The sequence below is a fragment of the Amyelois transitella genome, chromosome 22 (genome assembly GCF_032362555.1).
Source record: "Amyelois transitella isolate CPQ chromosome 22, ilAmyTran1.1, whole genome shotgun sequence".
Lineage (NCBI taxonomy): Eukaryota > Metazoa > Arthropoda > Insecta > Lepidoptera > Pyralidae > Amyelois > Amyelois transitella.
This window is the reverse complement of record NC_083525.1, coordinates 4,806,757-4,819,492: the sequence shown is the minus strand read 5'-3', so window position 1 is coordinate 4,819,492 and position 12,736 is coordinate 4,806,757. Positions and strand designations below refer to the sequence as shown.

General features: G+C 31.6%; 1 protein-coding gene across 2 annotated transcripts; it reads right to left on the bottom strand.

Annotated features, from left to right (window-relative positions):
• Window positions 1-514: 514 nt before the first annotated feature.
• Window positions 515-12,506, bottom strand: LOC106129919 (alpha-tocopherol transfer protein). Of its 2 annotated transcripts, none has more exons than XM_060950690.1 (7): window positions 12,378-12,506; window positions 6,814-6,976; window positions 5,596-5,758; window positions 4,799-4,913; window positions 3,907-4,038; window positions 2,937-3,150; window positions 515-1,078 (listed from the first exon to the last, which is right to left on the bottom strand). In XM_060950690.1, exons 1-7 carry the CDS (start codon window positions 12,393-12,395, stop codon window positions 924-926), a joined length of 960 nt encoding a protein of 319 aa, XP_060806673.1. In that variant the 5' UTR covers window positions 12,396-12,506; the 3' UTR covers window positions 515-923. The 2 variants fall into 2 exon arrangements, with proteins under 2 accessions (XP_060806673.1, XP_013184072.2); XM_013328618.2 differs by lacking the exon at window positions 12,378-12,506 and adding an exon at window positions 10,166-10,274.
• Between the last annotated feature and the right edge of the window lie 230 nt (window positions 12,507-12,736).

The window sequence follows — 12,736 nt, the reverse complement described above, 5'->3', positions numbered from 1 at the left end:
GTCAATATTAGAATTATATTAGAAGGGCCAAGGTCACATTAATTTAAATAATTTAATCAGTAAAGCGGTTCAATCCAAATTAAATAATTCATATAGCTTCTCATATAAATCCACATAAATCGTTTTCGCCAAATATATACATAATAACTTGTTATTGGCCAACTGAACCATCAAGTTACATAATTTTCGCGGTAATTACCTATCAAGGTTATTGTAAACTATTTGGTCTGTGTGGTTAAAAATACACACAATAATTTTTTCAATTTCATTTATTCAGTATATGATTTCACTTAACTATTCTGCCTAACAACAAACATTTAAATAACAAAATACAATAAAAAATTGTTGATTTTATTAAAAAATTAGAACTAAACGTAGTAAAAACATTTGGTACTTAATCTATCACCAATATACACATATCAATAATGCAAAAAATAATGCTCTGACGAAAACACAAGTTAACAAATTTTGTTTAAAAAAACAATAACTATATTATATGTAGTGAAAAGCTCGATTTGTAAAATTTTAAAGATGTCAAAATATAAAAATACGTCTTATAATTATTGTCCTCACTTTTTTAATGCTTAAGAATGAAAAGTATTTTCTACGCTTATTTTTTTGTGTTTAATTACAAAATTATATATTAAAAAAAGTTTTCTATAATTGTGGAGCGTATTCAACTTGTCGACCTGCGACGCGCTATATAACAATCAAACACCCATCTAGTGATACTATTGTTTTTTTGTCTAATTTTTTAAAATGTATTATATTATAAATATTTTTTAATTACCGTGTATTCCACCAACCATTAACTTGTTTTTGGCTTATACATATAAAAAAGATTGTTAATCTCTTACAAATGCTCACTTTGCTGCAACGGTTAATTTAAATTTTCTAGTATGGTCTTAACTGCGTGCAAATAATTAATCTAGGTCTAATTTCTTAAAAGAACCGGACATCCTAGCATACTCGTCATATATGCTAGCCCCTGGTCTCTTCCTTTCGTCTGAGATAAGTTTGCTGAAATCCAGTAAATATTTTCTTGTTTTGTCGCTCCTCAACTCCTTTTCATATTTATCTGAAATCAAAGAAACAAGTGAGATTCTATTTATTTACAAATAAGAACTATATTTGAAACAAATTTTATATGTCGAGTGGTTCCCGGCATCAATAGAAAAAATAATAGGACCAGTCCTTCACCACCACGAGGGATAGGCTTATAAAGTTGGGATTCTACGTCTACAATCTGTCACGTTTAGGCGTGAATATATATATATTTTTATTTTTTTTATTAGTCTGTATTTAATTTTGTATCCCACCACACAAATATTCATAGCCCTACAACTAAAAATAAATAAATTCGTCTATTAAATAGAAACAAGTAAAACTTTTCGTTCTGAAACACAAAAATGTTAAACAATATGTATTTTCATTTTTTCTATAGTATTGTATTCCAGTTTTTCTTCTTTTTAAATAAGTATAAGAGTTATTTCCAAAAGATGCCAAAACCCCTATAAACCTCTGCTGTCAGTTAGTTTATCCTGTAAAGGTCCCATAGGAACCGGTGTTAGGGGTAACATTTCCTGAATTTCGATTTTATCATAATCGGGGCTTTCCATGAAACGTAACCTGTGTTTCAGATAGTATAATCCTTTGAAATAATATAAAACTGATAATTGATTTGCTACATCATGAGACTTAAAGGCTCTCTTGGACTTACTTATTTATACACCAATTTGATAGTTAAACGATGCTCTTACAGATAGAAAAATCCTTGTGAGTTAACCTGCATATTTATGGAACTATATGTGTCATGCAAGGTTAGCCACTCCAGGACCTTGGTCAAAAGAAGTTAGGATAATGAAGGAGTTTCATAATTGTAGCAAGATTTAGGGAAGAAGCCAACTACTCATTTTTTATATTTTTTTTTGCGAACCAAAGAACGCGTACATTATATATATGACGTGAATACTCGTAGAAACAGGTTTTTGGGTGATATAAATAACTTGCACTATAAATAATCACACAGGTGTTTTGTTCTAGCTGGAACCAGTTTTTGAGGGATCAAATAGATTTATGACAATAGACAATGTAACATATTTGTACATTTGTTTAGTATTTATTATATTATCTAGTTTTGACATATTAAAATTGATTAATTTTACTTTCATTACATATTATATTCTTTAACTTCAAGTACCTACGCCTAGTACCTTCATCACGCTAGTTTATCAAAAATGAAACCTTTATAAGAAAATTAAATTTAAATGAAATACATGTCAATCTCACTTTTCCATGCTCATAAGTAAGGCTGTACGTTGGCTGTCAGTCACTCAGAAACTCATAGTTATATACACTAACGATTGATTAATTCTGCACTGCACTGCTTTCTGCATTATAATTTAAGGTGCTATTTCTACGTCAATGATCAATAATCAGCATTTTTCGATTGCCTATATGCTTCTTGTCAGCTATATAATTAACGATCTAGATTTAAAACTAGTTCATAATTATGTACGCGGGCATAGATTATGCAATGCGCAATGTAACTAGAGTTATTGAAACATCGGGTTGCGCTCACGTCCGCTCGTGGACTGGTAAATAAACTGTGTTGCTCAGGATTCAAATCAGCACGAATTTAATTTTTCGATAAAATATTTCAGGTTTCATTGAAAGGTTTTATAAATGTATGTTTGAAAGGTAAAAAAAGTAAATGGTTTTTGAACCGTTAAAAAATGTGACAACCGGCTTTCTCAACTCCGTAACCAATAAAGGTATATACTCTTCAAAAACCTATTATAAAAATATTCTCTGCCAGTCAATATGCAGCAATGAATGTCTGCTTTCCTGGATAGTTAGGCAGAGAGTACATACAGGTTTTCACTTGCCATGATCCATGAATACTTCTTTATAATGTAGAAAATGGAAGATATTACCTTTGAAGTCTTCCATCGAAGGTAGATCGCCCCCATAGTCCTTGGGCAAGTATTGTTTTGGTAAATGCTTATGTAACTCTTCAACAGACTCGTGTATCTTCACCCTATCCATTATTTTAGGCTTAAAAAACTGTTTCATGAAACTTAATACCGTTTGTCCTAATATTGGAGCGTTTAGGACATGTATTGCTGATATCCGTAGACCCATGCCATCCTGAAAAAAAAAACAACAATATTATGTTACAACAACAATACTTTTTTCATTGCGCAGTTTGTAAAAGGCATTCATCATAGCTGAGTCGACTCATTTTAACCATTCGTGAAAAGTTTAATAATAAAACAATACATTTTTGTAAATTACACAGAAATATACATCAGTAAAAGGAAGCGGAAGCTTGTGCTTTTTTTAATATTTTACATTTTCTGTAAATACAATATCAATTTATTTGTTTTATGATCAACGCTTTCACATATGTAATTAAAACGGAACTGCATTAAATAAATCACAGACCACAACTTTAAAAATGCGGCATAATTTTGTTGTTATCATGTAAAATTATTGTTTATAAATATGTCACTTTATGAAAATTATGTTTTGATATTACGATAGCTTGTTTTACAAATAGGTACTAGAATAATAATTAGAGTAAAAATAATCTAATAATAAGCTAATCAGGTGATTCTTCTATTTATAAAATCTATTAATCAACATACACGCTATAGACGGGCTCCAAAATCCATGATAATAGAATTTGCCTTCTAACAAACCGAAAAATATCTCATAAAATGTAAGAACATATGTTCGGAAGCAACTTAAGGATGATTCTCACTACAGCGTTTGTGCCCCGGGGACGACGGGTCAGAAGGTAGTACGTTCGAGAAAAATGAGGGCATTCTACAACACCGTCCCGTGCACCGTCCAGCTGTAATGAAAATCTTCCCAATCGATAAAAAAACCTTATTAATTTACCTGAAATATATGGGCAGTCTTTTGCATAGTAACCGGGTTTGCTCTCAACACGTGACCAAATCCAACCTCTTTGATATCTAGTACCCAAATGTCGCCAAGCATGTAGTCGTAAGTTAATCTTATATCACCGAGCTGAAAGAAGAAATTTCACTCATTAAAATTATAAAGTAAATGAGGTTTAGAGGGACGTATTATTGGCACTCTCAGAGAAGCTGAGTACAGTCGAAAAAGATGCTAGTCGGGTCATCTGCCAAGGCAATTACGACCTTCAGTATAATGAAGAAAACTACTTATAATTGACAACGGAGACTCGAAAAGATTGAATGGCCACGTTCAGCTATATAACTTCATGATGGAATTGAGATCCAAATAGTGATAGGTTGTAAGCCCATCGCCTACAAGAGTAATCCCAAGTTTATAAGCCTATTCTTTAGTCGCCTTTTTCGACATCCATTTGAAAGATATGGAGTAGTTCTATTCTAAAGTCCCGGAAAGCACACAGTTTGTGCTTCCATCTTAAATCTATGACCCTGTAACATGGAAACTAAGCAAAATTGCTGCAAATGGTTAAAGTGCGTATTCCCTTACGGCATCTTCTAGAAGATGGACCTCATTGAAAGAATCACACAATAACAGTGTTATGGCATTGACATATTTTAGAGCTGACACACGCGTTGTTGACGTCCCTTCTCCACTTGACATACGCGTTCTAAGAGCTACTATTTCATAACTTGAAAAAATTGCTAAATGTTTCACTTGAAAACCATAGAGTGCTCAGAAGTATTTTTTTTACTTGCGTTATAATGTTTCATCAAATCAACAACACAAGCTTTAAGCTTGATGTATGTAGTTTTAAGAGTATAAACCAAATGTGCAGATAATAACAACTCACCATAAATGTATTCCTGAATAGAATGTCAGTGTTACACTTGCCAGGGTCAGGTTCAATGAACTTGAATACTGACACTCTGTTGCCTTTATATAACTTTGGCATGGCCGCCTGCCGGCTAAAATAAAACAGATTAAATTTTTAATACTTTTATATAGATCTTACAGTTTATTTTTAGGTATTTCTTACTTAAATGACCTCAAATTTGTTTGAAAAATAATTATCTTTCTCTCCTTAATACTTACGAGTAGAGTATGTAAGAACGACACGCTCTCATGAGACTCATCCCTAACGCGCTTTTCAATCTGTCAAAGTCATTAGGACTTAACTCAATCTTTTTCTTATATTTATTTATTTATCTCTCAACGAAGGACTATTCTTTCCACTAACTTATAACTTTTAAACCCAGAGCCGAAAAACTTATGGGTAACCCTAAGCAAGAATACAATCTAATCAGTCATTATGAAACTTTTGTGTTACCGAGTCACCGACTTACAATCGACGCACAGCCGAAGCTACTGATAGTAGGAAGTTAAAATTTGTCATGCCTGTTCCAAGAGTAGTGAAATTCCAGAAGACAAACTTTTTATACCCAAGGATAATTTGAAATTCTTACGGAAAAAGTAAATAATCGAAATATAAGTGCACAGGAACGCAAGCTGTAAAGTCTGTAAACTGCACATCGAGTTCCCTAGCTTGGATCTCTATGGCGCGGTAATAGAGAAAAATTTTCAGTGAGTTTGGGTTGTTAGATTTGTTGACGGTACTTATATAAATTAAACAAATAAAAATCAACTTACATGAAAGTCCATATACCCCTGCTGTGGTTACAAAGTTCTTTTTCTCTGTTTTGAATGAGTTCTGGCGCAAAACCCCTGTATTTGTAGAAGTTGTCGATTCTTTGCTTGGTTTTCTCTAATGAACCTTTTGATATAATTAGCATCCTTTCAATAATTTCTCGAGCTAAAAAAGACAGTATGAATAATTAATCAAATGTCAATATTGTGTAAACGGTCAATATTATAATTCTAATTTCGCTAATATTAACGCATATCTAACTTTAAAACACACACAAATTAATTTTCACTAAAATAGTTTAAATATGGTGGATATAGACACACTCATAACGTGTCACATTAAAATAACTGAAAAGTATTTTATCATCATTAAGATCATGATAAATAAAACTAATATCACATTAAGGTAGACAATAATTAATGCGAAGTATTCAATAAATTATAGAAGTGCAAGGTTTTCTAAAAGCATCTTTATTGATTGCTAACTATATAATTGCGACTTGCATAATTTGTTTAGCAGTGATTATTACATACATATTATATAGGTACAAACACATACACATCATGCCTTTATTTCTTACTATTTTTGCAAAGCAACTGCCGTAGGAATTTCTGGCATTGCCTGTTTGTCTTTTTCTTCAAATATAGGTAATCAAAATCGGTCCAGTAGTTTTGTAAGCTTATTTGTTAAAATAAACTCTTCAATATCAAACAACAAAAAATAAATATCAATACTTGACTTGTCAACCCCATTCAAACTTATATTACTTATATTATAATAAGTTTGAATGGGGTTGACAAGTCACAACGTTTGGCTTTGATAAATGATCATGATGAACTTGATAAAAATATAAATACATATATCATCGTTGTCATCGTCGAAGGAAGGTCAAGTCAAAAATAATACTACTCTCGTAAAAATAATGTATGAATACGAAAATATATACTGCATACAGCTGAACGGGGCCTTTCAGTATTTTAAGGGTGTTGACTATGTCTACCCCGCAAAGAATATATGTATACATGATTATACATTTGTATGTAGGTAATGTAGAACCCTTTGTGACATACAAGTAACGTGTATTTTACGTCTACTAAATGATGATGAAATTAAGATTCAAAGATTGGGCAAGCACGGGCCAAGCAAATATCTGGTACAAATTATGTTTTTTTTGTATAAAATATAGGATTATTGTAAATAACACACAGAGAGGGACTCACTTATTCCGGCTTCGATTAAATGCGGTTGCTTTTTGAACCAGTCTATTATTGCATCGATGTCATCTTGTATCGTTGTCTCCTTCAATCCCAGCTCTTTTCTAATCTCTTGTTTCTCTTCCTCTGTATAAGGGTATAAGGGATGCTGCGCATCTTTGAAAGACATCTGAAACAATGAAAAATTATTATTAAATTTACATATATTGTAGGTAAAATATGCCTTTATATGCGCATAGTAGACAACTGTTGCTTATTAATCAGGTTTAGTTTTATAAAAATAACTGGATGTTTAGAAATAAGGAACTTTTTTTGAACATGTTACGAACTTAAACAAAAATGAGTGATAAAATACTGTTTAAAAAAATTAATGTAGGTATTACTGTACTTAATTAAAGTATCATTTGACGAAATAACACGTAATAAAAATTAAAATTGCTCATGACATTCGAGACCTTAATGGTACGAAATTATTATTTTGTTGTGAAGCTGTATAATTAACTTAAGTCACTGTGTCCGTGTGCAGGATTATTTTAAAACAAAATTTCATACATGTATTACGTCGTTATCCCTTACGACGTAGACAGAGCCAACTATTTCTGGATGGTAATTGAGATTTGAATAGTGACAGGTTGCTAACACGTTGCTTGAAAGAAGAAGTTTATTAGCGTTAAATCTTCAAATAAATTTTATCTGTCGGTCATGAAAAGTTTAGAATAAGTTATAAATGACACATAAAATCAAGTTTATTTCCTGGAGGGATAGGCAGATACTATATCTTTCACATTTCATCTAATAATACATTTGCTACATAAGGGTCTACAAATTAACAAAATTTTAAAGTCTAAATCTCATTAATGCTCACAAACTACATTTTTGACCCAGAAAATCGCCACTTGACATTGCAAATTGAAGGTCCATTGATCCACGTGTGGCAAAATTTGGTCAAGGCTCGAATGAACCTTGACAGTGATTTTATTTGATTAGGAAGTTTATTTGAACTTTATATTTTTATATTTACGAGTATGTTGTTCCCAAGCGACAGATATTAAGAACAGAAAAACTATTTAATTTTCTTAATTTGCTTTTGCTTTCACAAGGTAGATAAGTGTAAGGTAAGATCGTGAAACATTGCCAATTTATTATTAAATTTCTTGTTAATTATTAATTAACTTTGTTGAATTATCATGCTGTTCTGTTAGCAAAGGAAAAGTGCATGGCCGATTTGGCTTTAATATTGCTAGTTGTTACAATAGGGAAAAGGAATGGTTATAAACTTGTATATATGATTATTACCGTCTTTTTCCTCCTGACGTTAGTCCTGATTGAATCCTCACCACTCTGGATAGGAGCCCGGGATAAGCCTTTTGACCATTGATCCTAGCTTGGGTGAGTCAGATTTTTACACAAGTGACTTCCCTTTGACCTCCGTAACCTTTGCAGAGGAACCTAACTCGACTTTCTCGAAAAAAGTCATTGGTACATGCCCGAAATGGGATCTGAACCTGTGCCTTTCACGAGCATCACGGATTTTAACCAGGCACGTTACCTATTTGACCATCGCTCATCTTTTAACACATATTTTGTCCCAATTTCTTCAACTGAATTCCATCATTAGGTATGCCATTCATCTATGAGTAGCCCCTTCCCGTTTCGCGACTTAAGAGAATAAGGCATAATGTATGTTTGTAGAAGTGGATCCTGAACTTTGGCAACAAATTCCAAATAATAAACTGCCTCGCGAAATTTTTGATGTTTCAATTTTTGTCTTTTTATTACCTACTACGAATTTAACTAGATAAGTGTGCATATTTCTATATTACCTACTCCGCAACTTATTGTGTACATCATAAAAATAAATTCAACTTAATGAATGCCTAGATTTTTAACTGTTTTGTCGGCTAATTATATAAGTAGCAACATTTTTAATTACAGTGTTATAAAACATTTTAGGTATCGTTAGTTGAAAAAAAAGATCGTTCTGTGATATAAACTTGCAATATGTAAGATAATTACACAAATGTTTACATTTTATTTTATGTGAGTACAAGGATTCATAATTATGCTCAGTTCACGACACCTTAGAATGGAGCACTCCATTTTTATGTATATTTGTAGAAAACGATGAATTCGTAAGTGTAGACTATGGCTACTCTTTCAAGTAGTGCAAAAACGAATGTTAGGATCCACATAATAAAATTAGGTTGGCATCGCCTTTTGCAATATATTACCTAATTTAACCAATCCTCACAGAGTCACAACGAAAAAAACGACAACAAAAACAGAGAACATGTTTATTATTAACTTAGCATCTAACAAAGGGTTCCACCAGTTTTTAAGATCAGTTTTTAAGAACTCCGCTGTTCGGCTGCCACTAGCTGAATTTCATGAACGGTTTCAAATATGAAAGCCTCATAATTTAAATTTTAATACTTGCTATTACAGCGGCAACATTAGTGAAAATTTGACCAATTTACTAATGCGGTTCATGAACTGCAACTTGTGACAACCGAAAATCACGTTCGTTATAACAAACGTGATTTTCTTGTTGAAGGATAATAATATAATAATAGATAATAAAGAAATGGTCGGAATTGACCGATTATTTTTTAAGTCATATTTCTAAAGACCCGTATTACCATAAAATAATTGAGAACATGTACATATGTTATGTTAAGTAGGTACTTACATAAAACTAATAATAACGAACACCATTTATCATTAATACTTGGTTTGACAGTCACAATTTGCTAGCCCATCGCCTAAAATAAGAGTCCCATTCAAATTTTTCTCTTAATTGACTATACGATACGCGATTTTGTAAGTAATAAATTAATTTTAGTTTGTAATATCTGGTAATAATTATTTATTATGGTCGTTACATAAATATAAAGAAGCTATGTTTTACCAAACTACGTATAGAAGAATTTTATATTTTAAACATTTGGCAAAAGTTGTTCCATCAATAATGGCTTCTTTTCTAATATTTTGAGGGGTATTGACAATGTAAAGTTGGTTATCTATTAAATTGGTACGATAATGATTTGCAGAACAAAAAAATTGTATTTATTCCTTTACATATAATCATTTTAATTACGACTCCGGACAACTAAGTACTTAATTTTGTTTTTTGTGAAACATGAAATAAACTGATCTATAATCATGCATAAGTTAAATATTATCAGTTTCATTATTTTTTAGTTTGTATTTTATTCTTCTCCCATTTAACACATAGTTTTTTTATGTTAATTTAGTTTAACATTTTCGTTAAAATAAAATCTCTTGGGAAATACACTTTATTACAACTTGTTTAATTTTTAACTAATCTAATAAACAAACAAACGAAAGTCATGCTCACCTTGCTCACTTAACTTGGTAAACAAAACACTCACACGACCGTTACATCAAACACTCCAAGAACTTTTAATCAAAAATTCTGCGAAAGACTTAATATGTATCGGCGAACTGGTTGTAGACCTCTAAAACTTTATTACTACTACGTAAGGCTTCAGTCGTACTGGCGCGACAGGTATAGTCATAAATCATTATTATAATTCCTGAATTAATGTTTTTGTGTTAGGTTGTTGGACTTCATGGGCTTTTGTGTTTTCTAGGAAAACAAAAGAGTGTTAAAAAAGAAGTAAAGTGCATATCTACTTGCATATGATAAATTACATATGGTATACTAAATTTAGTAGAAAAAAAATATATTACTTAATTCACACCAAAATCAAAATAGCTCGTAAATGTTAAACTAAATATGATTAAAATAAACATTTAACATAATTCACACAAAAATCACATGTTTACATTTTCGTATAGACAGAAGCTTGTATTTTCAGCAACTTGTACTTTTCTATCATTAAGCTGTCATCGGAAAGTGACCTTCGAAACTTTTCGAGACTGTTGACTCTGTTCCCTGTGATATATGTACTCGTATTTGGCATTTAAAAAAATCTATATAACCAAAAAAACTTACAAAAAACATAAGTTGTCAAATTTCATTCATTATCAATGATTAACTACTACTAATGATACAACGTATAATTTAGAACACAATATAGTGAGGCACTTAGATTCTTTGTTATAAACGTCCAAACGATACTTAAGTAACTTTTTGTCACTGATAACAACAAAAAATTTAAAGCGAGCATTTTGCAAACTGCGCGATTCTCTGATGTCAATTTAAATTAATCATGTGTTTGCAGACAAGCATTAGTGTTGAAGAGTCTTACTATATCTATGTACCTATATGTATTAAGAAACAGACATACTGTAATCACGTGTAGGTTAAATAAATATGAACCTCAAACTCAAAATTTAATAATTTGTATAAAAACCTTTTCATATTTGACATACTTTTGTGCTAAAGCTGTACAGATAATGACATTGCTAGTAAAATTAATTATCATGTGCCAAAGTGCTAATTTATAAAAAATATACGCACCATGTAGAACAATTTAAAAAATGGTAATACCCGTCTATTCGGTCTTCAATTAAACCTTGAAAATCTGCGATTTGTCAGATTACTAATTTTTGGATGAAAGCGTATTTTTTACCTTTTATATTCAACTAGCTCTTACCGTCAATTACCGGGTTCGTAATAATACCTATCGAAAGATGGATTTTACAAATAACTCAAAAGTTTACTGTTTGCTAATGTAAAAGAATTTGCTAATGCATTTAGCGTGAAGTCCGGCCATTATATAAACTGACATACACTCCCGTCTATCCCTTGCAGGGAAGACAGACTCAACAGTCTTGACAAGATTCAGGCAGCGTTCAGCTAAATGGCTTGATGATGGAATTGAGATTCATAAAGTAACAGGTTGCTAGCCCATCGCATACAAAAAGAGTTCCAGTGATCCCTTCCCACTTTGGGAACCACACTCCACTTGCAATGGATCAAAATTGTGTTTATTAAAATTTGAATAACCCAATAATTTCCCAACATTGCTAGTATAATTTGTGCGTCAACTCCACCCTACGAGTTTCCATTAAACGTGAGCAAATCTACGAGCGGTCGCTAGTATACAAATAAACCTATATTTGTTGAATTAATTCACAGATTGTAACTGTGCCTTTGTAAATGTTACTCCACTTATTGTTCTTTCAAGTCATCACGTAACATTTATTGGCCAACAGTCATATAAACAGATGTAGATATAGGTACGTCGGAGTTTGTTTAATCATGTAATTTTATAAATAAGAAAGGTTCTAAGTATATTCTACAGTTAAGAATCTTATTTAGAAAATAAATTTTGGTAATAATAGCAAATATTTTTTTGGTTAGTCACAAAAATACAAAAAATTCAATTTTATAATCTCTGTTAGAAATGCAGTAAAAATAGGATAGGTAAAATGGTTCAGTTTATATCAAGTTTGTGATTCAGTTTATTCAAGAACCAATTAAAATTTAACCAATTCAGCACAAAATTTATTCAGCGTCCATGAACCACTTTAATTTGTATCAATTTTCTAGGCACCCATAAAACTATTAATGACAATGTTACAAATGACGCAAATCGCACATAAAATTATAACAGGTGACTTTTTATACTAGAACGTACCTTTTTGAGCAAGAACATTTTCCGTTGACACTTACTCCATGCACTATAGAAAGGTCAGGACTACACGCACAGTCTAGCTATAAAAATGTACTACTGTATGTCGGTTGCACTGTGGTTTGCAAAGGCCTGTCCACCAGTGCGTATACGATGATTACGTTAGCACAACACTCATAATATATTGCAGTAGTAAGAATTTTAAGGCAAGAACACACAATCCTGTTTAATATTTTTGTGTTTATAGTCTCCGTAGAAAGTTTTTAAGTTGTACTAGTTAATCGCTGCGAGCTAAAACTATGCGAACAATTTTTTTTTTATTTGTAATATCTCCGTCTCGTTATTTTAAATGTCAGTACTCTCTA